Source organism: Mustela lutreola, chromosome 8, assembly GCF_030435805.1.
Source record: "Mustela lutreola isolate mMusLut2 chromosome 8, mMusLut2.pri, whole genome shotgun sequence".
In the NCBI taxonomy this organism is placed as follows: domain Eukaryota; kingdom Metazoa; phylum Chordata; class Mammalia; order Carnivora; family Mustelidae; genus Mustela; species Mustela lutreola.
The window spans coordinates 57904525-57929092 of NC_081297.1; the positions used below are offsets into that span (position 1 = coordinate 57904525).

The following is a 24568-nucleotide window of genomic DNA, read 5'->3' on the forward strand; positions in this document are numbered from 1 at the left end:
GCCCGGACCTCCCACTACCACGCCGCGAAGCCTCCACCTGCCGCGCGAGCGAGGGGCGGGGAAGAGGGCGGGGCCGGGGCGGTGTCCCCGGGAGCGGAGGCGGGAGCCCGAGCTGTCGCCCAGGAGGCGGCTGCTGCAGTCATCCTAGCGGGTGCTGGGGCAGCCGGGCGGTGGGGAGGTGGAGCATCGGGGCGGAGGATCGGAGGGAAAGGGGCGGTGAGGAGAAAGATTGCGAGACCCTTGAAACACCTGCGAGACCCGAGACCAAAGACCCGCCGTGTGGGACCTGCGGCTCCCGGCGCGAGCGAGTTTTCTTGCGTTCGTGGGGAGCGCGCCCAGGGTTCGCCCATGGCCGGGACTCCGGGCCGCGATCCTCGGGGCGGCCCCGGGATTTGTTACCTTCTTGGCTCCCTGATGGCCGGACTGCTCGCTCCGGGGGCTGTCGCCTTCAATCTGGACGTGATGGGCGCCCTGCGCAAGGAGGGCGAGCCGGGTAGCCTCTTCGGCTTCTCTGTGGCTCTGCACCGGCAATTGCAGCCCCGACCCCAGAGCTGGTAAGTCACCACAACCCGCCCAGAGTCCCCGTGGCCGAGCCACAGATTTCCCCCACGCCTAACTCCATCTCTTAGTCTTCCAACCCCACGACCACGCAGGCTATCCACAGATATCTCATACTTTAACCTTGCCTTATCTCTCGGGGGTCCAGAGACGTACCCTCAGGGACTGAGACCCGGGTCTTGCTTTGTGGTTGAGTTGGAGAGTGAGGTTCTTGTCTTGGCAGGTTTCCCCCAGCTTGCATCCTTGCTTCAGTCCCAGGGTCTGTGACTGCCCTCCTTCAGAGGGCTAGAGTCCCTCAGGAAGGGGGACTGGACATCTTATGTCTACTTACGGCAGGAGGAGAGGGAAAGGACAGAGAGGTTGAAGACACCATGGGAGGATGGCAGGTAGACTCCAGAAATAAATTCCGGTCAGAGCATTGCCATGGGGTGGAAAGAAGACAGTAGGACACTGGAGGCCAGGAGAGCCCTGCCATTTTATTTTGCGGCTCAAGAAAGGTTGGAAGAGGACTTGGGAGGGGAGGGTACGGCAGCCTGTACTAGATGGTTTGATGATAGAGTGGCAGGAAACAGAGCCCCCCTAAGTTGCAGCAGCAGCAGCAGCAGCCAGAGAGAGACCCAGGAGGGATGCTGGCCAGGTTGTTCCCCTTCCTCCTCCAGGTCTAGGAATCTCAGCAGTGGGGGAAGGCAGGGAGGAGTGAGGGGCAGAGGACAATTCTAGTTATTTTCTAATCAGTTCAGGACTCATGGGAGATGGATACATAATGTGTGGGGCCTGTGTCATGTTTCTTGTGCTCTTGGCTCTGCTACATGTATGATTTTAGAAAGAGACAAGGGGAAGAAAGCTTCCCACCCTCTCCTGCCAGGGGGCTTTTCTCTCCTAGGCTGGTGCCTAAGCCACACTAAGTGTCCATTAATGGGATCAATGCTGTCCACTGGGACTGTCTTCTCCCCCATACTATTGGCTTGGAGGCAGAGGACAGGAGATCATTTCTCTTCCCTTGCTTGCTTGAGGAGGAGGGGTAGCTCTAATCTTCCTTTTTCCATTATCCCTGTCATCAGGGAGCATGGTCAGTGGTCCCCCAAACTTTGGGAGAGATAGAAAGCAACTGACTTCATCTCTTCCTCAGCCTTCCATCTGCTTCCTACCTCATCTCTGTCTCCCTCCCTCCCTTCTTCCCCCATCTGCCAGAGTTCCAGGACTGGAGGCCTTTTTAGGACATGCTGAACTCTGAGCTATTTCTAGGCAAATTCTAGGTTATTTTTAATAGCTTGGTCTCTTGTTATTTCCCCCTCCTCTCTGAGGGTGGCCCCTGATTCGGTCTCCCAGAGCCAAGCTGGGGGCTTTCCCCGAGGAGCCTGACTGCCTAACCCTGCTTTTGCTCCTGCAAGGGGGTGCTCTGCTGCCTCGTGGCATGTGAGAGACCAGGTTCCTTGCTCGTTGAGTCTCTACCTTTTGAGTTGCCGGTCGCCTTCACCAGCATCCACCGACTGAAAGAAAGGCTTCACCCATTTTGATGACTTTCAGTCTTGCCCCTGGATGAGACCTTGAAGTCTAACCTTTGCTCTGTAGCTTCAGCCTCCTTTATATCTTTCAGTTGTGAAATGGAGTTTTGATAGTATATATGATAGTACTATCAGGTAGAGTTATAGGATTTAAGAGTTCTTAGTATATACAAAACCCTTAGAATAGTGCAAGGCCCAGAGGGAGTGCTGTGAAAGTGTTAGCACCGTGGTTCTCTGCTGAGCTAGAGAATAGCTTCAGTGCCTTACTGCAAACCTGGATCCAAGGCTTGGCTAGATCACCCTGGTTGAGTCAGCCTTCAGGCCAAGCACCCTCCCCAGAGGGCCACCCAGATTGAGAGTCAGGAAGGGCAGGCCTTGGGTCAGAGCCCTGGAGTGTGTGTAGAATCGGGAGCTGAGGTGGTAGTGGGTTACTCCTTTGCTTCCACTTAGCCAGGCCCCCTGGGAATCCTGCTGCCCCCAACTGCCCACATCATGGTGCTTTTGCAGGCAGTGGCTGCAGCTGTGGCTCCTGTCCTGTCCAGAGGCCCGGGTGGCTGGGGATGGTCAGAAAAGTGTGTGGCTGGGGCAGAAATGGAGAGACTAGAGAAGCTGTGTGTGGGAACTCTTGTTCCAGGAAGAGTGGGCTGGTCTGTTCTCTACTGAGAGTGAGGTTAGCCGTATATGCACACCAGCTTCTTCCCTCCATAGGGACCCCTTTCCTCTAGTACCCTCCCTACTCTAGACCTCTACAGGAGATGTGAACCCTGAATGCTGATACTAGCTTCTCCTGGTGCTTAGCTATGTGCTGACCAGCGGAGGCTCTGGGTGAATAAGAGAGCCCCAGTCCTCCAAGAGATGGCCATCTCTGGGTTTGGAGGTAGTGGGGATACTCCGGACTTGTCTGAAGGTTGGCCATACCACCTGGTTTCCTTTTCTGTGTGGGGTACCCTCCCCTCCCCTTCCTCCTGTTCTTTTCCTGGAGTGCCCTGTCACAGTGTTCTGGAGATGGCCCGTCATTAGGTATGGTGGAAAACTCATGGGTTTTGGAATTAGGTAGGTGTGGATTTGAATTCCAGCTTCCTACTTAATGCATCTCAGTGGGTTTTCTCAACCGAAAGACAGAAGAATCCTCACATAGGATTGTCGTGAAGCTTCAGTGAGAGAATGCATGTAAGTTGCCTAGCCTGATGTCTGAGCATTGGGTGGAGGGTGACCAACGTTAGTTCCTCATATCCCTGGCATCTAGCCTAGGGCCTGACCCATAGTAGGTGCTGGATACTATTACTTCCTGGTCTCGCCAGTGCCTGACACGGGGCCTGGCAGATGATAGGTTCTCAATACATAGCTGTTAATGAATGCTGAACGCATGCCCTCTTCCTTGCTGCTCCCCGCCCCCTCCTTTCTCTGGACACTGGCTGTGATGCGGGATGACAGCTGCTAAGAGACCAGAGCTGTGGGAAGGGAGAGTGGCTCTGTGCCCTTCCCTCCCCCTCAGAACTGGCACAGTGCCCCGTAGATGCCTGTCTGCAGTATTGCTGGACACAACTTCAGGCCTTGTCCCCCAGAAAGGGAGATGGAGGAAAAGAGTATGGAACAGAGGCCTCCAGGTCTGCCTGCTTCCACTTTTGAGTCTGTCCTTCTGTGAAGAGAGATCCTTGTAGTCAGCCAGTCACCTCACCTTCCCCCTTCCTTCACTCCTGGCCTGTGGTTCAGCCCCAGGAGACCCAGGCAGCCTCCATTCCCAGCATAGTCCTCCCTTGGGGAAGAAGCCTTGGCTGTGATCATGGAAAATTGTCCTGCCAAGAAAGTTGTAGCTGGGAAAGTGTCTGAGGGGGAGTTAGGAGAGGGGACAGGGTGGGGGCAGGGAGGGTGGAGGAAAGGGGAAAATCATGGATGTGGGGAGAAAATGGGGGTAGGATTGGGGACAGATGAGAAACTTGCCCCTACCTTTATGCCAGCTAGAGTGACAGAGAGAATCCCAGGCTGGCAATGTTGCAGGGGGGATGGGGACTCTGATGGGTCCCTGATGAAGGGTTGGGGGACAGACCCATATCGACCCCTTTGCTTGGCCTCTGAAACTAGTCCCTGGGTCACCTCGTGGTGCCAGTCAGGGCCCCTGTTACTTTTGCTCTCAGCATTCTTGGTATTTCTGGGAGGGCTCCAACTGGACTGGGTTTGGGGAGGAGGGCAGAGCCTGAGGTTGGGGCCAGGAAGTGGGTAGGGAAGGACTGGTCAGGAACAGGTGCTGGGAACAGGCGGTTCTTTCAAACTAGCTGCGCTGGCCAGGCCACTTGGTTTGGCGTGCATGTGTGTATCTACAGTGCATGTGGGTCCTCATCCAGATAGTATGTGCATATGTAATGTGATGATTGCATCTACAAGTGTATTAATTTGCCCTTTGACAGGACTCAGGGAAACCGACTTCCGGCCTTCCTCTTTAGTTCTTAACATTGGCTTGGTTCAGAGGGGTCAGGTCTGGGCTGCACTGGGGAGGCACAGCGCTCTGGCTGCTAATTCCACCCCTGCCCCATTGTACAGGCTATTGGTGGGCGCTCCACAGGCGCTGGCTCTGCCTGGGCAGCAGGCGAATCGCACTGGAGGTCTCTTCGCTTGCCCCCTGAGCCTGGAAGAGACTGACTGCTACAGAGTGGACATTGACCGAGGAGGTGTGGACCCTGTGGGGCTGGGAAGGGAGCATGGCCCGGGGAGGACAGGAGAAGACTTGGCTTCCTCTTCCCTTTCCTCATTCCTGCTGTCATGCCTCTAGCTGATGTGCAGAAGGAGAGCAAGGAGAACCAGTGGTTGGGAGTCAGTGTTCGGAGCCAGGGACCTGGGGGCAAGATTGTGGTGAGTACCGCTCTTTGTGACTGTATGCAGGGGTGGAGGGTGTGTGCATGATGGTGTGTGCGTGTGCACAGGTGTGCTTATAGTACACAGGCTGGCGTGTGGTATGATGGCCTGATTCCCGGACCAAAGGTATAACATAGTGCCTGTCCTTACAAAGTTAAAACCATCTAAGCATCCATCTATACATTTGTCAAACTCTTACTGAGAACCTTTTAAGCATCAGGCATTGTACTAGTTACTGAGAGAGGAAACAAAGATGGAGGAAAAGCCTGGTCTGTGGGTCACAAAGCCAACTGCAGAGTTCTGGAAACTCTCGTTCTCTGTTTTTCTGTGTCTGTTTCTCTCTGTATCATCACTAATACATGCAAATACAATTAATAATCTGAGTCACTGTGGGAGCAGAATACGGTTAATGTTTTTTTAGATTTTTTAAATTTTTATTTATTTGACAGAGTGAGATAGAGAGATAGAATGTATGGGGGAGGGGCAGAGGGAGACGCAGACTCCCCACTGAGCAGGGACTCTGATGCAGGCTCCATCCCAGGACCCTGGGATCATGACCCCAGCCGAAGGCAGATGCTTAACTGACTGAGCCACCCAGGCACCCCAGAATATGGTTAATGTTAAGTGAGCAGTACAGTCTCCAGTATGTGACAGTCCAAAGGAGTAGTGAGAAAAGCCTTCTGCGGGGAGGAGCAGGGGTGGGTGGAGGGTAGAGTTCAGCCAGCCTTTCAAGAAGAAGCAATGCTTCAAGAGTGGGGAGGGGAGGAAGTTCTTCACAGGCAAAGTGGTGGCACTGACAAAGGTCCAGAGCCAGGAACAGCTTGGCATATTGGGGATAGGCCCATAGGGCATGATTACGGAGGCACAAGTGCCCTGTGCTGGCTTGGTGCCTGGGGGTCCAGGCAGAATGTGGAACAAGGTGTCTTCCTACAGCGCAAGGCAGTGAATGCAGATGGGATAAGTATGTGTATATTGCCTAATGCTGGGCAGGGTGGGGGGTGGTCCCCAAGTGATGTGTATGTGTCCATGCGCTTGCCAAACGTCTCATGTTGGCTATGTGGCTCTGGCTGGTCACCAGCCCACATGGGGCAGGGTGTAGAGGGGGTATGACCCTGAGTCGCCTCCTCCCACAGACCTGCGCGCACCGATATGAGGCTCGGCAGCGGGTGGACCAGATCCTGGAGACCCGGGATGTGATTGGTCGATGCTTTGTGCTAAGCCAAGACCTGGCCATCCGCGATGAGCTGGATGGTGGGGAATGGAAGTTCTGTGAGGGGCGCCCCCAGGGCCACGAGCAGTTTGGGTTCTGCCAGCAGGGCACAGCTGCTGCCTTCTCCCCCGACAGCCACTACCTCCTCTTTGGGGCCCCGGGAACCTATAACTGGAAGGGTGAGTCACTCCTCAGGGAGGGGACAAGGGAACCAAAATGTCCTCTGACCTCAGAGGCAGGATTGGGGGGCAGCACGTGGCCAAGCATGCCCACACGTTTCCTGCCATGGCGCCCTGGGGCACCGCCACGTCTGCCAGCCCCCTCACGCCAGCACACACACACACACACACACACACACACACACACACACACGGGGGTGTCTCCTCTCCTTCCAATGGCCGAGTGTTCCCCACCAAGCCAGCATGAGCCCCCACACGCACGGCTGGGCCTGCTTGCTCCAACACCTCAGCCTCACCGCGCCACTCCCATTCCCGTCTCCGCACGCCACTGCTGGCTGAGCTGACACTCGGTGAGTGGGGTGGCAAGTCTGTGGGACCAGAAGCTTGGGCTGGGCCAGGGGCAGCGAGGGGGCTGCAGAGGAGAGGAGGGGCTTCCCCGTGTGCCTGTGGAGCCAGCGTCTGGCCTGAGAGGGGCTCTCCGCTCCCCCGCCCCGGGCACTAACAGGTCTGTCCTTGCAGGCACTGCCAGGGTGGAGCTCTGTGCACAGGGCTCAGCGGACCTGGCGCACCTGGACGACGGGCCCTACGAGGCGGGGGGTGAGAAGGAGCAGGACCCCCGCCTCATCCCGGTCCCTGCCAACAGCTACTTTGGTAGGGACCCCTCCCTGGCCCAGAGCTGCTCTAACCCTCTGCTCCTCTTTCTTGTCCTCCCTCTCCACGCTCCCATCCTTCTGTCTCTGTCTCTGTCTCTCACCCTTTCTCTCTCTGTCTTTCTGTCTCTGATTCTCATCTCCCTGGTCTCTTTGTCTCTCTCATATTCTTTCTCTCCCTCTTCCTCTTCTACTGGCTTCTTCTTGCCATTATGTCTGGCTCTGTCTCCCCATTCTGTGGCCCTTCCTCCTTCCCTGGTGTGTCCCCCCACCTGCCCCCCGCAGGGTTGCTCTTTGTGACCAACATTGATAGCTCAGACCCTGACCAGCTGGTGTATAAAACTTTGGACCCTGCTGACCGGCTCCCAGGACCAGCCGGAGACTTGGCCCTGAATAGCTACTTAGGTTTGTAAGCTCCCACCACGTCCCCCCGGGCCCTGTGGGCTTGGCCTGGTCTCCCTTCCTCTCCTGTCCTGCCTTCACCAACACACACCCAGGGAAAGACACAGTGGGCCCAAATTTCAAAGAAGCGCTAGGCCCAGTGACCAGGCCTGAGCAGATGCCCCAAGGGGGGATGGCCTAGGGGGCTGTGAACGGGGGTCTCCATGGAGAAAGAACCAGGTGGGCTGAGATGGTACTGGAAAAGGAAGGTAGAGCTCTAGTGGGACTTTCTCTGAGAGATGGATGGTGGGCACATGCCAGAGAAAGGTCTATCCTTGCTGGTAAGTCTCTTTCATTGTCTCATCTGCAACCCTTTGCAAAGGGGAGGAAACCAGGCCTGGGAGATGTTGGGGTGAATCAAGTTCTTTCCCACTCCCCCTTCTCTCCCGTTTATCCATGTGAAGAATTCCTCTCCCTGTGAGCATGGTGGGAGGAGGGGGCAAAGAAGGTGCATCCGATGGGGCTGGGGCCTCCTGGGTGTGCAGAGAAGAGAGCAGCTCCCTGGGGGATCTTAAGCGTGGTGCCCTGCTCTGCTCTTGCCCAGCCGGCTTGCCTTCCTCTTTGTTCCCCAGTCCCCGAGGCTGACCTCACTGCACTTCTTGTGCCAAACTCCAGTTTCTGGATGTGGGAGGACAGTCAGGCCCCTGGAGGGGGAGGCAGAGCAGTCCAGCTGTGTTGGTGATAACTTGGAGGGCACCCGTACCTTTTGGCTCCAGACCTGTGAGGAGGGGGTGGAGTGAGGGGAGCCCAGACACACCTTGGCTCCTGAGTCTTTCGGGGAGGGCTCACTGCTAAGTCACCCCACTCAGGTTTCTCCATTGACTCTGGGAAGGGTCTGATGCGTGCAGAGGAGCTGAGCTTTGTAGCAGGGGCCCCCCGTGCCAACCACAAGGGTGCTGTGATCATTCTGCGCAAAGACAGTGCCAGCCGCCTGGTGCCCGAAGTTATGCTGTCTGGGGAACGCCTGACCTCTGGCTTCGGCTACTCGCTGGCTGTGGCTGATCTCAACAATGATGGGTGAGAGTGGCCACAGGGGAGTGGAGCCTGGGAGAGGCTGGGCCTCTGGCATCTTTCTGATGGGGAGGGAGCCACACTGACTGTCTCTGTCTCTCCATCTCTCCCTAGCTGGGCAGACTTGGTAGTGGGCGCCCCCTACTTCTTTGAACGCCAAGAGGAGCTGGGGGGTGCCGTGTATGTGTACCTGAACCAGGGGGGTCACTGGGCTGGGGTCTCCCCTCTCCGGCTCTGTGGCTCTCCTGATTCCATGTTCGGGATCAGCCTGGCTGTCTTGGGGGACATCAACCAAGATGGCTTTGCAGGTGTGACTGGGAACTGGAAAGCCTTGGGGGAGGGAGGGGTAGAGGCGGGGATGGGGAAGGGCCTCAGAGGTCCAGGGAGAGGCAGAAGCAACCTGGGCTGGCGTCATCTTGAGCTTTACCAGCTGTGTGACTTGGGTCAAGTGAACTTTCTGAGCTGGTAATGTCTGCAGAGAATAGCTAAGAGGCTTAAAAATGATGTGTGCAAGGTGCCCAGGACTTAGTAGCCTCTCAGTAAAATAACAAATATATTATATAGAACTGAGTGACTGAGGGGAAGTTAGGGTCTGGATGACCAGCCCCCACCCCCTGCCCCAAGTCTGACTACCTTTTTCCCATACCCACAGATATCGCCGTGGGGGCTCCCTTTGATGGGGATGGGAAAGTCTTTATCTACCATGGGAGCAGCCTGGGGGTTGTTGTCAAACCTTCCCAGGTGAGGGGGTTCGTTGGGATGAGGTGTGGGGGAGAGTGGGTGTGGGGGGACTTAGGGGGAGCACAACAGCAGAGGGCAGGGGGTGGAGCTGGGGGTGCCGCTGTGGGGGAGCTGATGGTCTGGTCCCACAGGTGCTGGAGGGTGAGGCTGTGGGTGTCAAGAGCTTCGGCTACTCCCTTTCGGGGGGCCTGGATGTGGATGGGAACCATTACCCAGACCTACTGGTCGGCTCCCTGGCTGACATGGCTGTGCTCTTTAGGTGAGGTCCTTGTCTCCTCTGCCTCAGCCTCTCCCTCCCTGAGGCCCGCGCCTCTCTTTCCCTGCCTCAGAGTCTCATGTTCCTTGTGCTCAACTCCCTGTTCCCCAGGGCCAGACCTGTCCTTCATGTGTCCCACGAGGTCTTCATTGCTCCCCGAGCCATCGACCTCGAGCAGCCTAACTGTGCTGCTGGCCACTCTGTCTGGTGAGGCGGGGCCCGAGGGAGGCAGGGAGCTTTCAGGGCCCACTTCCCCTACTCCCACTTTCCCTGCCCAGTGTGGGGCTGTGGCTGGGGCGGCAGGGAGGCGCTGGTCAGTCAGTCTGGCTCAGGAGTTCCCCTTGCCCCCACAGTGTGGACTTGAGGGTCTGTTTCAGCTACATTGCCAGCCCCAGAAGCTACAGCCCTATTGTGGGTGAGTGAGGTCCCACTGCTACTTCCCACCCCGTTGGGTTTCAGGGTGGGTCACTCTGAAGTGGAGAGAAGGGAGTCTCAGAGATGGGGTCAGATGAGAGCAGTTCCCCAGCTCACTGGTTCCTCTCTCCTCTCCACTCGCCACAGCCCTGGATTATGTGTTAGATGGGGACACAGACCGGAGGCTCCGGGGCCAGGTCCCCCGTGTGACCTTCCTGAGCCGTGGCCCAGACGACCCCAAGCACCAGGCCTCAGGCACTGTGTGGCTGAAGCATCAGCATGACCGAGTCTGTGGAGACACCATGTTCCAGCTACAGGTGGGCCCTGACCCCTTGGCCTCTGTGAGTCATTGTCATTGCCTGATTTCTTCTCTTTGATTTCTTTTAGCTTCCTCCCTAACATGTTCACACTTCATTCTTTGATCTCAACTTTTGGGAATCTTCCCTTCTGGGCTGACCTCCTCCTCACCTGCTGCCTTCTGTGTCTTCTGCCTTCTGTGTTGAGAGTATAAGTTCTGTCCTACCTGGAAATGGAGACAGCAGTTTCCTTTGTCACACCTGGTCCTCAAAGCCCTGGATCCTGGTCTCCTCCCTTTTCCACCCCAGTTGCTCTCCCTCCCCCTCACTCTGGTCTCTACCTCTCTCCCTCAGCTCCTGACAGCTCTTGACAGCTTTCAGAATCTGTCCTAGGTCTGGCCAGCGCCTGATGATTGTTCTAGTATGCATGTCCATCTTTCCTCTTCTCAGGAGAATGTCAAAGACAAGCTTCGGGCCATTGTGGTGACGCTGTCCTACAGTCTGCAGACCCCACGACTTCGGCGACAGGCTCCTGGGCAGGGGCTCCCCCCAGTGGCCCCCATCCTCAATGCTCACCAGCCCAGCACCCAGCGGGCAGAGGTGAGCATGGGTTCTGGTTTAGCTCAGGAGAAGGAGCTGGAAGGACTAATGATCATCATCCCTCACAGTGACAAGCATTCATAGCTTCCAGAACTCTTTCACATGCTACCCTAGCAGTTCCTCACATCTCTAGGTGCTGTGACAAGTAGACCACAACATGGTATATAGCTCAAGTGATCACATGTTCCTCGTTCGAGGGGACACTGATCCTCCATTCCATGCATTCATTTAGGGGCCCGGGCTGACAGGGATCTGCCATCTTCAGACATGGCCTCCAAGGTCCTTAGGTCACCTCCATCCCTGTCAGTTGGAAGGGGGAGCGTGAAGCTCTTCTGATCAGTCTGGAAGTGAGGCCCTTCACTTCTCTTCACATTAAATCCAGAATCAGTCGCATGCAGTGTTGGCTAGGGAGATGTGGTCTTGTCGTGGCCTCTACCTCAGCATCATCCCTTGCTCGCTTCACTGAGGGCCACATAGCCCACGGTGGTTCAGTGATCAGCTCAGTGTCACACGGCTAGTAAGCAGCAGGTCTGAGAGTCAGAGCCCCGTGGCTTCATCTTGTGATACGCCACCCCACTGTGTCCCATGGCGACACATTCACCTCCTGCCTCACCCCTAGGAATGACCCTCTCCTCACGTCTCTCCCTAGATCCACTTCTTGAAGCAAGGTTGTGGCGAAGACAAGATCTGCCAGAGCAACCTGCAGCTGGTCCATGCCCGCTTCTGTGCCCGCGTCGGTGACACGGAATTCCAGCCTCTGCCCATGTGAGGGGAAGTGAAGGGTAGCGGGGGCGGGGGTGGGAAGGCAAGAGATCAAGGAAGAGAAGGAAGCCCCCTCAGGAGGGACAGGCCGAGGGAGGGCGGAGGCTGATAATTCAGAAGATGAGGGTCAACAGTGGGGCCACAGAGTCTCTCTTGGCAAGGAATACACCTTCCCAGGATGCATAATGATAATGGTAACTCCTACCATTAACTCCTCTGTGGATGAGAACAGGGGCCTAGAGAAGTTAAGTTCCTTGCCCCAGGAGAGTAGGTAGAAGAACTTGGACCGGAACAGCGGTCTCCTGGCTCCCTGTCTGGTTCTCTCAAGTGTGGGAAGGCCTGAGGCTTGGACAGGTGGGGAGGGCGCTGCAGTTGAGCCAGTGGGAGGAGAGACCAGGGAGCGGAGGTGGGAGGGGAAGAGGCAGGAGAGAGAGAGGCAGGGGAAGGCGTTTAGATTTAGAGCATGAGTGGGATCTGACCTCCAGGGATGCAGATGGGACAACAGCCCTGTTTGCCCTGAGTGGGCAGCCGGTCATTGGCCTGGAGCTGACGGTCACCAACCTGCCCTCGGATCCAGCCCAGCCCCAGGCTGATGGGGATGATGCTCATGAAGCCCAGCTCCTGGTCACCCTCCCTGACTCTCTGCACTACTCGGGAGTCCGAGCCCTGGACCCTGCGGTGAGGGCCTGTGGCAGGGTGTGGTGGGGTTCCTTGGGGGCTCCGGTAACCCAGACTGACCTCTCCCTCTCTCCCCACTGCAGGAGAAGCCGCTCTGCCTGTCCAATGAGAATGCCTCCCATGTCGAGTGTGAGCTGGGGAACCCCATGAAGAGAGGTGCCCAGGTTGGTGTGTCAGCCTTATCCCTGTCCGAGTGCCTCTCTAAGTGCTGAGCCCTTCTGCACCCCCTTGCCTTCTCGGACTCTAATCACTCTCCACTCTTGGCCTAGGTCACCTTTTACCTGATTCTTAGCACCTCAGGGATCACTATCGAGACCACAGAGCTGGAAGTGGAGCTGCTGTTGGCCACGTGAGCCTGGGGGCACCTGGCGGTGGTGAGGGGAAGGGCAGCTGGGTTGGTGTCCACCTGGATGGGGCTCTGTTGTCTTCATCTGAGCCCTCGGGGTAGCACCTTTGCCCCGTTGCCCAATGTGTGCTCCTGCGCACTTACCAGGATCAGCGAACAGGAGCTTCATCCCATCTCTGTCCGAGCGCTCGTCTTCATTGAGCTGCCGCTGTCCATCACTGGGTAAGCTCTGTCCAAAGGGGCACATTGGCCCGAGGGGTGGGCACTACTACTCCCAAGCTCTGGCCTGGGCTCTGCCTCCTGGCCCTCCAAACAGCCAGGCCCCAGGCCTCCTCAGTGCCCCCGTTCTGACCCTTCCCCACCAGGGTGGCAATTCCCCAGCAGCTCTTCTTCTCTGGTGTGGTGCGGGGTGAGAGTGCCATGAAGTCCGAGCGGGATATAGGCAGCAAGATCAAGTATGAGGTCACGGTGAGTGTTCTGGTGAGGCCCCTGGTCAGGCCCCTTCCTTCTTGGTGCAGAGAGAGGCTGAGGCATGTTGCAAGGCTGTAGTTCTCCTACTATGTGGCGGCATGATAGTCCAGCGAGTTCAAGGCCTCCCCTTGCTCCTGGACCTTGATTGTGGTGTTGGTGTTGGGGTCTCGTCATGGTCATCTCTGTGTGGACATCTCCGTTGCTGGTCTGGGTAGGCCATGAGGGTCCTGGGAAGCTTTAATGTTAGAGGCTTTGGCTGAGGGATGGAGCCGAGGGGGAGGAGGACCGATGTCTCTTCTTAGAACTCTGCTCTTGCTTGGCTGAGGCCTCCCCACCCTCTCAGGGACATCTCCAGGCCTTCCTAGTTTTGGGGTAGGAGAGAATGATGATTGGTGGGGTCTAGGATCCCAAGTCTTTGTTGAAATTCTGCTTCTGGGGGGCCGTCCCCTCAGCTCTTACCCCTCCTTCTCTGCAGATCTGTGGCCCACTTAGAAACAGAGTGCCCTCCCTTCACACTCCCTTCTGCCCACAGGTCTCCAACCAAGGCCAGTCGCTGAACACGCTGGGATCTGCCTTCCTCAACATCATGTGGCCCCATGAGATAGCCAACGGGAAGTGGCTGCTGTACCCCATGCGGGTGGAGCTGGAGGGCGGGCAGGGGCCCGGGCAGAAGGGGCTCTGCTCCCCGAGGCCCAACATCCTCCACCTGGTGAGGCTTAGGCAGGGTGGTCAGGACCACTGAAGCAGGGTGGAGGGGGGTTAGACCTCAGGAAGGATGTTGTGGGGGCTGTGGGAGGCCTGGGGGAAGGCAGTGGGGAGGAGATGCTGTTTCGGGATTGCTGCGTTCAGAGTGACACTCACTGCTCACACTCCCCGCATCCAGAATGTGGACAGCAGGGACAGGAGGAGGCGGGAACTGGAGCAGCCTGAGCAGGAGGAGCCTCCCGAGCCGCCGGAGCCCAGCACATCCTGGTGGCCGGTGTCCTCCTCTGAGAAGAAGAAAAACATCACCCTGGTGAGGGCAGGGCAAGCATGGGGCAGTCTGAACGAGAGGCGGAGGTGTTGGTGATGAGGATGCGGGGGGAGAGGGAGTCTTAGGGCGCTGGGTGTCCAGGAGGCTGGCCCATTGATAGGCGTGATGGTCACACACCTGGAGCGAGTTGACAAGACAGTTTATATCACAACCGTGAAGCAGCTGCTGCAGCATGGATTCCCCTGTGACCACTGAGTATTCACTCCAGAGGGAGGGTCTTGGCCAGCAGCCAGTTGGCCACACAATTAGTTCCTTGTTTGGCACAGTTTTGTTCTTCAAGTGGATGTGTTGAGCCAATGAGCATGCACTCTGTGCTCATCCCTTGTAGGATGGCACTGGCCGTTAGTGTGGAGCAGACAGATTGTGGGTATTTGGCCTGGTTGCAAGGAGGTGGAAACCCAGGTGTGGAAGTGGGGGCAATAGAAGAAGCCGAAGAGACTGTTGGTGGGGGGATATGAACAGCTGGGCCAGGTCTGGCATCGTCTGTCTGGAAGGGAGCTCCACTGTCATACCCTGTCTCTCGTGGGGGCCCTCAGCTCCCCTGCTCCTGGAGAGCATGGTGGGAGGCAACACGAAGGCACATGGGGGTGGCGTAAACTTGCGTCATGGTCGGTTCCCTGTTACGGATATTGTCCTGTCTTCTCCACGTGGCTGATTTCGATTTCCCCCTGAAAGGCCTCCCTTTCTAAGGAGAACTTGGAAATGGATTCTTTTACTTAAAATTACTTTTCAACAAACTGACCAAGGATTCTTGAACTGCTCAAAGATGGCAAAATGAAAGATGATTCAAAGATCTTAAATGCTCTCAAAGCCCTTCTCCTGTACAGGAAATGTGGTGCATATAACATAATTTTTAGAAAAGATTTTATTTATTTATTTGACAGAGAGAGACACAGTGAGAGAGGGAACACAAGCAGGGGGAGTGGGAGAGGGAGAAGCAGGCTCCCCTCAGGGCAGGGAGTCTGAATCTGACTTGGTAGGGCTCAACCCAAGACCCTGGGATCATGACCTGAGCCAAAGGAAGATGCTTAATGACTGAGCCACCCAGGCGCCCCTGTCACAATTTTTAGGCAGACTGGATCATCAGGTGGGATTGGGCCAAATGGATGTAGGTCAGATCTGGAAGGAGATGGGCTTATGTCCCTGGTCCCCAAGCAGCTCCTGGGACAACCTCCACCTCCTTCAGTGGGTTTGGGCTTACCATAGGAACGCACAGACCTGGATTCGAATACCTGTTCTACTGCTTACCAACTTGCCAGCTGTGCAAACTGAGCCAGGTCACCTGGCCTCTTTTATTTTTTCTTTTAAAGAATTTATTTTTGGGGTGCCTGGGTGGCTCATTGGGTTAAGCATCTACCTTCAGCTCAGGTCGTTATCTGCTCAGCAGGGAGCCTGCTTCCTCCCCTCTCTCTGCCTCTCCGCCTGCTTACTATCTCTCTCTGTCAAATAAATAAAATCTTTAAAAAAAAAGAATTTATTTTTAAGGGGCACTTGGGTGGCTCAATTGGTTAAGAGTCTGCCTTTGGCTCAGGTCATGATCCCAGGGTCCTGGGACTGAGCCCCGCATCGGGCTCCCTGCTCAGCAGGTAGCCTCCTTCTCCCTCTCCCTTTACTGCTCCCCCTCCTTGTGCTCTCTTGCACTGTCAAATAAATTATTTAAAAAATCTAAAAAAAAAAAGAAAAAAGAAAAAAGAATTTATTTTCAAGTAATCTCCACACCCAATGTGGGGCTCGAAGTCACAACCCCAAGATCAAGAGTCTCATGTTCCACTCACTGAACCAGCCAGGTTTCCCTCCCTCCTCTTTTTTTTAAAGATTATTTATTTATTTGACAGAGAGAGAGATCACAAGTAGGCAAAGAGGCAGGCAGAGGGGGAGGGGAAGCAGGCTCCCTGCTGAGCAGAGATCCTGATGTGATGTGGGATTTGGGGCTCGATCCGAGGACCTGAGATCATGATCTGAGCTGAAGGCAGAGGCTTAACCCACTGAGCCACCCAGGCGCTCCCCCTCCTTTTTTTTTTTTTTTTTTTCTTAAGTGATTTCTTGGGCCAACATGGGGCTTGAACTCATGACCCCGAAGTGGACGGACCCAGTCAGGTGCCCTGCACTTGGCCTCTTTGAACTATAATTTCCTCATTTGTAAAATGGAGGTGATGATAATATGCACCTTCCAGGACAGCTTTGTTAAGTCCCTTGCGGACAGCAGGTGCTCAGTAAATGGGACCATTGTTCTGTAACACAAGCATTAACTGGGGAAGCTACTCTGTTGCTGCTGTCAAATAAGAGACCTCCTCCCTGCTCCCCATGTATTCCAAGGCCAGACAGACCAGATTTGGGGTAGACTGCTCTTTTGGACCATGGGGTTAGTCTGGGAAGACTTCCTGGAGGAGGTGAGTTTGAGGTTGAGTGAGGAGAATGGGAGAGATAAGAGTAAGGAACAAGGGCAGTAGGGGGTCCAAGGTGTGGGAGCTCATGGACGGACGGCGTGAAGTCTCTGGGCAGATTCTGTGTCCATGTGAGCACCTATAGCAGGGTGCTGGGCCCTGGGGAGGCTCAGTGGGCTGGGACCAAGTGGCTCAGAGCCCTGCCTGTCCTGGTCCCTAGGACTGTGCCCGGGGCACTGCCAGCTGTGTGGTGTTCAGCTGCCCTCTCTACAGCTTTGACCGCGCCGCTGTGCTGCATGTCTGGGGCCGCCTCTGGAATAGCACCTTTCTGGAGGTAAGAGCACCGTGGAGGTGGGGCGGGCATCTTCTTCCCCAGACTCATTGCTCTTTCTGCCTTCGCCTTGTCTGAATGCAGCACCCTCTTAATCGAAGACAGGCAGAAATGCCCTCTATGTTGGGCACGATTCCACTTACAGTTTTGGGAGCTGGGGTGGGGGGCCCTGGAGCATTGAGGAGAAGTCGGTCCTCCTCTGCTCCCATAGGAGTACTCAGCTGTGAAGTCCCTGGAAGTCATCGTCCGAGCCAACATTACCGTGAAGTCTTCTATCAAGAACTTGCTGCTCAGAGATGCCTCCACAGTGGTGAGCTGCGGGCCTGGGCATGTTGGTGTGGGGAAGCTCTTCTTTCCCTCTGCTCCAGTCCCTGTTCCCTTAACCCTTCATTCCCCAGATTCCCGTGATGGTTTACCTGGACCCTGTGGCCGTGGTGGCAGAAGGAGTCCCCTGGTGGGTCATCCTCCTGGCCATCCTGGCCGGGCTGCTGGTGCTGGCGCTGTTGGTGCTGCTCATGTGGAAGGTGAGGCTTGGGGGTTGGGATGCTGGGCTCCCTTGGCTGGCTGCAGGCCTTTCATGCTACGCTTCTGTGTCCCACCTGCTCTCTCATTTCTTTGGCCCACCTGCGCCAAACACTTGTATGTCCCAGGGACTCTGTTGGGCTCTGGATGATTCAGAGAGAAGTCAGATGCAGATCTGATCCTCTGGGAGTTGATAGTCTAGTGGGGGTGGCGAGCTTTGTAGGAAGGACCAGGCAGAAGGCTCTCAGGCAGGAGAGAGCAGTGGGAGTTCAGACGTGAGAAAGCTGGAGAGCATGGGGCTTAGCAGAAGGTGGGGTCATAGGATCTGGAGGTGGGAGGTGAGGTGGGTGGGACAGTGGGAGACAGAGCCATGGAGGCCAGGGAGTTGGGTCTGATTTAACCAGAGCATGGCAGGGAAGGCTGGAAAGGAAACTGTGACAAAGAAGACACAACAGCGCAGAGAACCTTCTCCAGGGACTGCCTCCAAGACTGAACTCAGACCCTCCATGTACCAGGCTCTACATGGAACCGTCTTCATACACACAGAGTGTAGACCGAATCCTGTTTGTGCCAGGGCTCCCACCCAAAAGCACACACATGCACATGTCAGTACGGGAATCACTTCCATCACCCATTGTCATACCCCGAACTGCATGCCACATCTGGGCTGTGGGGCACCATGCATGTCTTTGGGGCCCTCTGGAGAACTGCCCCCAGTCCTCCCTGGACCAGTTGCAGAGCACCAGTACTGTTTGGCCAATGTGAGTCATCAGCGGACTGGGCCCCTGGATGAGCTTTCCAAGTGCGGGGAACCTGGCCAGCCTTAGAGGAGGTTCATACTTTCATGAAACTGGCTCCAGAATCCCCGTTCCCTGCTTTCTTGGAAGGGGGACAGAGTAGATAAGGGCCCCACCTCTCCTGAGTCTTCCCATCCTCCACCTCTTCTGCTCCCCTCCGCCCTTGACATCCCAGTGTGGCTTCTTCCATCGGAGCAGCCAGAGCTCATCTTTTCCCACCAATTATCACCGGGCCCATCTGGCTGTGCAGCCCTCGGCTGTGGAAGCTGGGGGCCTGGCGACTGTGGGGTAATTGTGTGTGTGTGCATGTGTGTGTGCGTGTGAGTGTATATGTATGCGTGTGGTAGAGCCCCCAGCATTCAGGGAACCAGGGTGAAGAAGTGAGATTGCATGAGGGTGGTGTGAGCTCTAGGAACAGGGGTGGGAGGTCATTATAAGGGTGAGTATCCACAACCGGAAGCATGCACAGTGGGGTGGCTGGGCTCATGCAGTGTGAGCATGTGGGAGTGCAGGAAGGTGCTGTGCATGGCTTTTCTGTGGGCATGAGACAAATGTGCAAGGACATGCTGTGCAGTCTGAGCAAGTAGGAGCCTCAGGTGGCTCCGAGTGTGAGTGTGCAAGGGGCATATTTACACCTTGGTATGGAAGGGCCAGCATCTTCATGAGGTAGGGAGGGGTGAGGCCACCCTATTCATGGACCAGAGGGCCCTGCCCCAGGGGAAATGCCATTTGAGTACATGGGATGAGTGTCTGGGGCTTGGGAGGGCTCATTCCCAGTAGGCAGGGGTCTAGAAAGCCATATTTTGGTCTCAGATTTTGTTTATGTTCTGGGGCATGCTGTTGGGTCTCTTCAAAGGCTTGAATGGGGTCAGTGGTCCTGATGCTTCATCTTCAACCCCCTCTTCCAGTACCCAAGGCAGAGGTCCTTGGTCCTGCATCTTTGGCCCTTCCTGGTCTTTCTCTGGCCGTGAGTGAGGACCTGGGGCCCGGCATGAATTGTGGCACCTGTGGGGGCCATGCACTGCACGGGACACTGTCTGCCCCAGCTCCTTCCTGCTGCAGCGGTGGAGGCAAGGTGCTGGGCTGTGCTGGGCATCTGCCCTGGGGGCCTCAGCTCCTCACATCTGGCCTGGGGTCCTTACAGATGGGATTCTTCAAGCGGGCGCGGTACCCCGAGGCCACTGTGCCCCAATACCACGCGGTGAAGATCCCACGGGAAGACCGGCAGCAGTTCAAGGAGGAGAAGACAGGCACCATCCTGAGGAACAACTGGGGCAGCCCCCGGCGGGAGGGCCCTGATGCGCACCCCATCCTGGCTGCTGATGGGCACCCTGAGCCGGGCTCCGATGGGCATCCCGTTTCAGGCACCGCCTAACACCCTGTGTCCCAGCCTGGCCCACGGGTCCCCTCCACCCTTTCCCCAGATATGGCTCCTTGGGGTGAAGAGGGTAGAGTGGGTTGTTGGCGTCCCATCAGGATGGGATAGAATCTGCTTCCTCAGGGGCATAGGCATCTCCACCCACCCCCAACAGAACTTCCCCTTAGAACACTGTGAGATGAGGGTGGTAAGTCAGGAATGGGGTTGTGGGGTAGAAGGAGAAGGACAGTGATGTCCTGATGAAAACGTGGGAGAAGGACCCTGATCCCTTCCTCTCCCATTCATTCTGTTTAACAGGACCCCAAGGACCTGTCCCCCAGAAAGTGCCTTAAGCCCAGAGGGTTGGGGAGAAGGTTGTGTTGCTGACTCAGGGGCTCTTCCCTCCCTAGTTTCGCCTCTCCTCTGACCTTAGTTTGCTGCATCAAACTAGTGGATTTTGTCTATTTATTAAAAAGTATTTGAGGACAAAACTTCTGGCTTCTTTGCTGAGTGTTGCTCTCCCACCTCCAGGGTCTCCAGGAGAGGACTGCTTCTTTGCACCCCCACAGCTCAGGACAAAGGTGGCAGTGGGAGGGAGGGCCGGGGGGGGGGCCCAGCAGGAGCACATGACTTTTGTGACCAGTTCCTGGAGGCACATAGCTGTGGTCTCAAAGAGGAAGGAGACCCTTACTATGGGAACAAGGGAGAGGGACAGGGAACCACCTTAGCAGTGGGTGGGCAAAAATTGGGAGACCCCGTCTATGAATTTGTCAAGGATATAACAGGATATTGCTTTCCTCCCTGTGGTCAGGTTAGGAATAGAGCTTTTATACTTTGGAAGGAAGGATTGAAATTAGACGCCAGGCAGAGATGGGGGAAGGAAGGAGAGGAGCTGGTGGGGGGAATGGCTTCTCTGACTAGATCCCTCTTAGGAGAAGACAGGTTAGCCGGTGGGTGGGATTGCTCTGGCTGAAGGCAGGACTCCGGGAAGGGTTATTTCACAGCCTTTCCCATGATGTGGGGCCCAACAGGCAACCACTTGAAGGGAGGGGGCTGGTGTTCCATTTGGAGTTGAGAGAACTGGGCACTCTTGAGGTCCTTCCAAGTCTCTCTGGTGAGGCAGCAGCCATCCCCAATGTGTTTCCAGGTGGGCTCTAAAACTTGCTGCCACAGAAAGGCCCAGCTTCCACGTGGCTCAGCCACATGCTCCCAGAAAAAAAACACTCCTCCCTAAGAGAGAAGAGAAAGTTAGCGTTACTTCTTTGCTCCATTCCACAACCTTCCTCCCACCTCATCTCCACCCCGCTGTTGGTGAAATGGAGGTTGCTGGTACCCAGGTCTATGAAGCACGTTATTCTGCTTCTGACTTTCTCTGTAGGCCCTGGCTCCTCCCCTCTCACTCAAAAGCGCATGTGAAGAGCTGCCCAGTGGGGGTGACGGTTGAGCCACCTTTAAAGGATGACCGAGGGACAGCCTAGCAGAGGGCAGATGGATGAGGAGCTGGAGAGAGAGGAGCAGAGACCTCACTGTAGACTGAGACGCTGTCTTCTGAGACTCAGACGCATACATCCAATCTTATCCTTTGGCCAACATCCTAGGGAAAACTTGCACCTGACTCATGACTAATACTGGGGTTCCTTCCGCCCTTCTCTCCTTGCTGAACCCTCTCTAGGTGATCTCATGCACCCCTGTGCTCTGATTTTACAGCTTGTGACTTCCACATCTTTCTCTGACTTCCAACTGCCTCTATGGCTTTCCTGCCTGCCTGTTTCAGTGGCACCTCAGACCTAACAAGTCCCAAATGGTTTCTCTCATGTCAGCAATTGAGACTTCCCTCTACCCTCTTTCCCTCCACCAGTCACTCATGCCAGAAACCTGGAAACCATCCTCAAATCCTTTCTTTACTCAGCCCCAAATCATATGGATTCTATGGACTCTAATATCCAGAGCCCTTTTTTATTTTTCCCACTTCCCCACATCCTGCTTAATCCCTCAGATCTCAATGTAAACATCACTCTGTTAGGTGTCTCTGCCCCCGGGCCCCCCCGCAGCTGCTGCATTAGGTGGCTCTCCTGTGGGCTTCCACAGCACTCTACTCTATCCCTCGGAGGCCCGGTCATGTTCACTGTTGACCAGCAAGTGGCGGTGGATGGGTGTCTAACGTGCCAGCACACCAGAGTCCCGACCCCAGAGCGGCCCTGCGGCTGTCGTCTGCCCCATGCCCATTCCCTTTCCACGCTGCTCACCGGCCTCAGCACTCTGTGGACTTCCTGCAGGACCCTCCTCGGACTCTGCACGGAGCACAGCACCAGGGTGCTGACCACCACATCCATGCAGCCGTCCGCCAGTCCTTTCATGTCCTCTCCGGAAGCCACCACAAACTGTTCATACTGGAGGTGCCTGTTCTCCGCCATGCTCTTGGTCAGGAACTTCTCGAAGTGGGGGTTTGGGTCCAGGCAGGTGATCCTGCAGCCCGCTGGGTAGAACTGGAAGTTGGCCCCCGTGCCGCAGCCCAGCTCCAGCAAGGACACCTTTCCGGAGGCTCCCGCAAGCCCCTTTATCTGGATGAAGAGCTGCTGTTTCTTACTCTCCATCTTACGGTTGCACTTGGCCGTCAGTGCGGCCATCAGGTAGGGGAAGCACATTTTGCAGAGGGGCTGCCAGCAGCCCAGCAGAGCCAGCAGGTGCAGGGGCAGTGTCAGGAGCAGCACCAGCAGCTGCAGGAGGTGGACAAGGGCGTCCATGACTCGCCAGCTCGGAGCCACGTTCTGCTGGGACACTGGCCTTTTCTCTGTCTCCAGTGCCGCACACGGGAGCCTCTCCCCCTCCTGGGTTGGGACTTTGTTCCCTGTTTCCTACTTGTCAGCTTTCTCTTTGCCAGGGTATAGTGGGTGCATGGAATCCCTCCAGAGGGCACAGGTCCTACGGCCCTATAGTTTTTTGTGGAGTGAAGGGACAGGTGGCATTAGTGTCCTAAGTTCTGGGGCACTGTGTGTTGAGGGTGGGGGTGTGCTGATTATTTCAGAGAGGAGTGGAAAGGGCAGAAGGGGATAGGTCTCAGATTGCAGCTTTGTGGGGGCCAACCCGGGACGGGCCTGACTCATCGGCCTGTGCTGGCCTCATTCTGTCCCCAGAATCTGGTTATGTAAGCTGGGAAGTCTGGTTGGGTTCCCCTGGCACACCCCCAGCGTTCTGTAAACTGTAACATGCCTTTGCCCCAGATAGAAGCCAAGCACAGAGGATTCCGGGTAAGGCCAGACTGGTCAGGAGAAGGAGGGAGACTGCAGGGCAAAAGAAAGGCATTTTCTCAGCTGACTGGTGTTTACTATCACATTCAAGACTGCACTACCCCAGCAATAGAAGAAAAGAAGGGAGAAAAAGACAGCATGGGGAAGAAGAATCAGCAAGCCCGGATCCCATTATAACTTGCCGTGTCTCTTTGGGCAAGACTTTTTACTTTCTGAGCTCCAGCTTCTCAACTGTAAAATGGGGAGATGATGACAGATTGGATGCGCCTTCTGTAGTTTCTAAGGGCTCCTCCTGCTCCTGCATTCATGTGATCTAAGGGGAGTGGGGGAGGAAAGGCGGCAGGTGACCCCAGCTCTCCTCACAGCCCAGGATGGTACTCCCAAGACTTTGGTCCCAGGCTGCCACTGAGGCAGCCCAGTCTCAGAGCCCAGACTTTGGGGTCACAGGCATCTTAGCAGAAAGTCCCCAAATGATTAAGCTGTGGCTTCTCTTTTGGCAGAAGCGTGGAGGAAGCGCCCCACAGACAGTTCCACAGGATAGCCACCAATTGCCTAGTGGCCAAAGGGAATTTTGTATAGAGAAAAGAAAATCAACAGCTTGGCATTATACAAGAGGGAAATGACAGTAGTCTAAAAGCTCATGAGTGGCATTTCCCAGGGCCACTGATGGCCTCTGGGGGAGGACTGAGTTTAGACAAAGTCTCTGGTGGAGAGGGCTGCTCTGTCGAAGCCCATTGCAGCAGCCCTCCAGTCAAGCCCACCAGGGGATCTGCCCCCGGCCTATGGGGGCCTTAGAGAGGAGGTGTGGGGATAACTATGAGCTATTTCAAGAAAGTGTCTTTTCCCACACAGAGTTGCCCGAGCCGGGGGCAGCCCCCGTGCTGCTGCTCAGGAGAGCGGTTTTGTGACCTCCCACAGTCAGACGCAGCCTTCTCTGGGCTTGGCTTCTAATGTGACTGTAAGGGAGGCAGCAGTTCTTCATAGCAGGAGTACGAGCTCAGGAAGGAAGTGGCAATGATCCAAGCCTGGTCAGAACACGGTGTGGGCGCCCAACGGCCTTCTGCAGTAGTGAAGAGGGTCAGGGGAAGCCATGCCAACTGGGGGCTACCTCTTTTGGGAATGGGTGAGGCGCTCAGTTTAGTGGAGAATGGGGTGAGCTCGAGAGGTGGTGGGAGGTGAAATCAGAGAGTAGTCGCTCCTGACAGGTTTCTTTTTGCTTGTAAAAGAATCGTTAAACTCTTTCTTGGAAAAGCTCATACATTCACATTGCACAGAATTTAAGAGGTACAAAGGGATTACAGAGAAAATTCTCTCCTCCACTTTAGTCTCTCAGTGACTCAGATCCCCTCTCCTGAGGCACTAAACGTCACAAAGCCAAGTTCTTGGAATCTTTCTGGAGATGGAGATGATCTGCAAAATAGCACATGACACACCTACTGCACATTTAGATGTGTACACATGTGTGTGTACACATGTTCCTTTTTCTTTACACAAATGGTAGCAAATTGTCCACACTCTTGAATACCTTGCTTTATTGGGTTTAGCTGATACTGCCCAAGGATCTTCCAAAGTAGCTGTTTTTTATTTTATTTTTTAATTTATTTGACAGGGAGATAGAGAGCACAAGTAGGCAGAGTGTCAGGCAGAGGGAGAGGGAGAAGCAGGATCCCTAGGAAGCCTTATGTGGAGCTTGATCCCTGGACTCTCTCTGGCCATCACAAAACTGACTGAGCCACCTAGGAGCCCCCAAAGTGGCTATTTCAATTTACACTTTCACTAGTAACATTTTGTGTTATGCATCTTTTATCTATCTATCTATCTATCTATCTATCTATCATCTATTATCTATCATTTAGCTATCTGTCTGCCTACCTATCATCTCTACTCATTCACTCATTTATATTACTACTGACTTACAGATTTCTTAT

The 24568-nt window shown here is 55.4% G+C and overlaps 2 protein-coding genes across 5 annotated transcripts; one reads left to right on the plus strand and one right to left on the minus strand.

Annotated features, from left to right (window-relative positions):
- Positions 1 to 105: 105 nt before the first annotated feature.
- On the plus strand, positions 106 to 19883 carry ITGA7 (integrin subunit alpha 7). 4 transcript variants are annotated; one of them, XM_059185065.1, is made up of 26 exons: positions 106 to 554; positions 4602 to 4729; positions 4831 to 4910; positions 6047 to 6302; positions 6822 to 6953; positions 7238 to 7357; positions 8203 to 8410; positions 8519 to 8712; positions 9057 to 9145; positions 9277 to 9404; positions 9513 to 9608; positions 9755 to 9816; positions 9963 to 10132; positions 10562 to 10711; positions 11361 to 11476; positions 11959 to 12151; positions 12235 to 12315; positions 12421 to 12500; positions 12645 to 12719; positions 12863 to 12965; positions 13501 to 13677; positions 13852 to 13983; positions 16606 to 16719; positions 16928 to 17026; positions 17115 to 17240; positions 19180 to 19883. In XM_059185065.1, exons 1-26 carry the CDS (start codon positions 349 to 351, stop codon positions 19408 to 19410), a joined length of 3546 nt encoding a protein of 1181 aa, XP_059041048.1. In that variant the 5' UTR covers positions 106 to 348; the 3' UTR covers positions 19411 to 19883. The 4 variants fall into 4 exon arrangements, with proteins under 4 accessions (XP_059041048.1, XP_059041044.1, XP_059041046.1 ...); XM_059185061.1 differs by lacking the exon at positions 7238 to 7357 and having other exon boundaries at positions 107 to 554; XM_059185063.1 differs by lacking the exon at positions 6822 to 6953 and having other exon boundaries at positions 108 to 554.
- TMT1B (thiol methyltransferase 1B) lies at positions 19844 to 22223 on the minus strand. The gene is made up of 2 exons (XM_059185066.1): positions 21639 to 22223; positions 19844 to 20622 (listed from the first exon to the last, which is right to left on the minus strand). Exons 1-2 carry the CDS (start codon positions 22134 to 22136, stop codon positions 20386 to 20388), a joined length of 735 nt encoding a protein of 244 aa, XP_059041049.1. The 5' UTR covers positions 22137 to 22223; the 3' UTR covers positions 19844 to 20385.
- Positions 22224 to 24568: the final 2345 nt, after the last annotated feature.

What these genes read in the sequence shown, in the direction of transcription:
- TMT1B (XM_059185066.1), bottom strand. Translation starts at nt 22,136, where the DNA reads ATGGACGCCCTTGTCCACCTCCTGCAGCTGCTGGTGCTGCTCCTGACA. An exon ending in TCCACAGAGTGCTGAGGCCG is followed by an intron (nt 20,623 to 21,638) that starts GTGAGCAGCGTG and finishes CTTCTCTCTTAG; the next exon opens with GGAGGAGTGTTTTTTTTCTG.
- ITGA7 (XM_059185065.1), top strand. Translation starts at nt 349, where the DNA reads ATGGCCGGGACTCCGGGCCGCGATCCTCGGGGCGGCCCCGGGATTTGT. An exon ending in CAACCAAGATGGCTTTGCAG is followed by an intron (nt 8,713 to 9,056) that starts GTGTGACTGGGA and finishes CCATACCCACAG; the next exon opens with ATATCGCCGTGGGGGCTCCC. An exon ending in TTGTTGTCAAACCTTCCCAG is followed by an intron (nt 9,146 to 9,276) that starts GTGAGGGGGTTC and finishes CTGGTCCCACAG; the next exon opens with GTGCTGGAGGGTGAGGCTGT.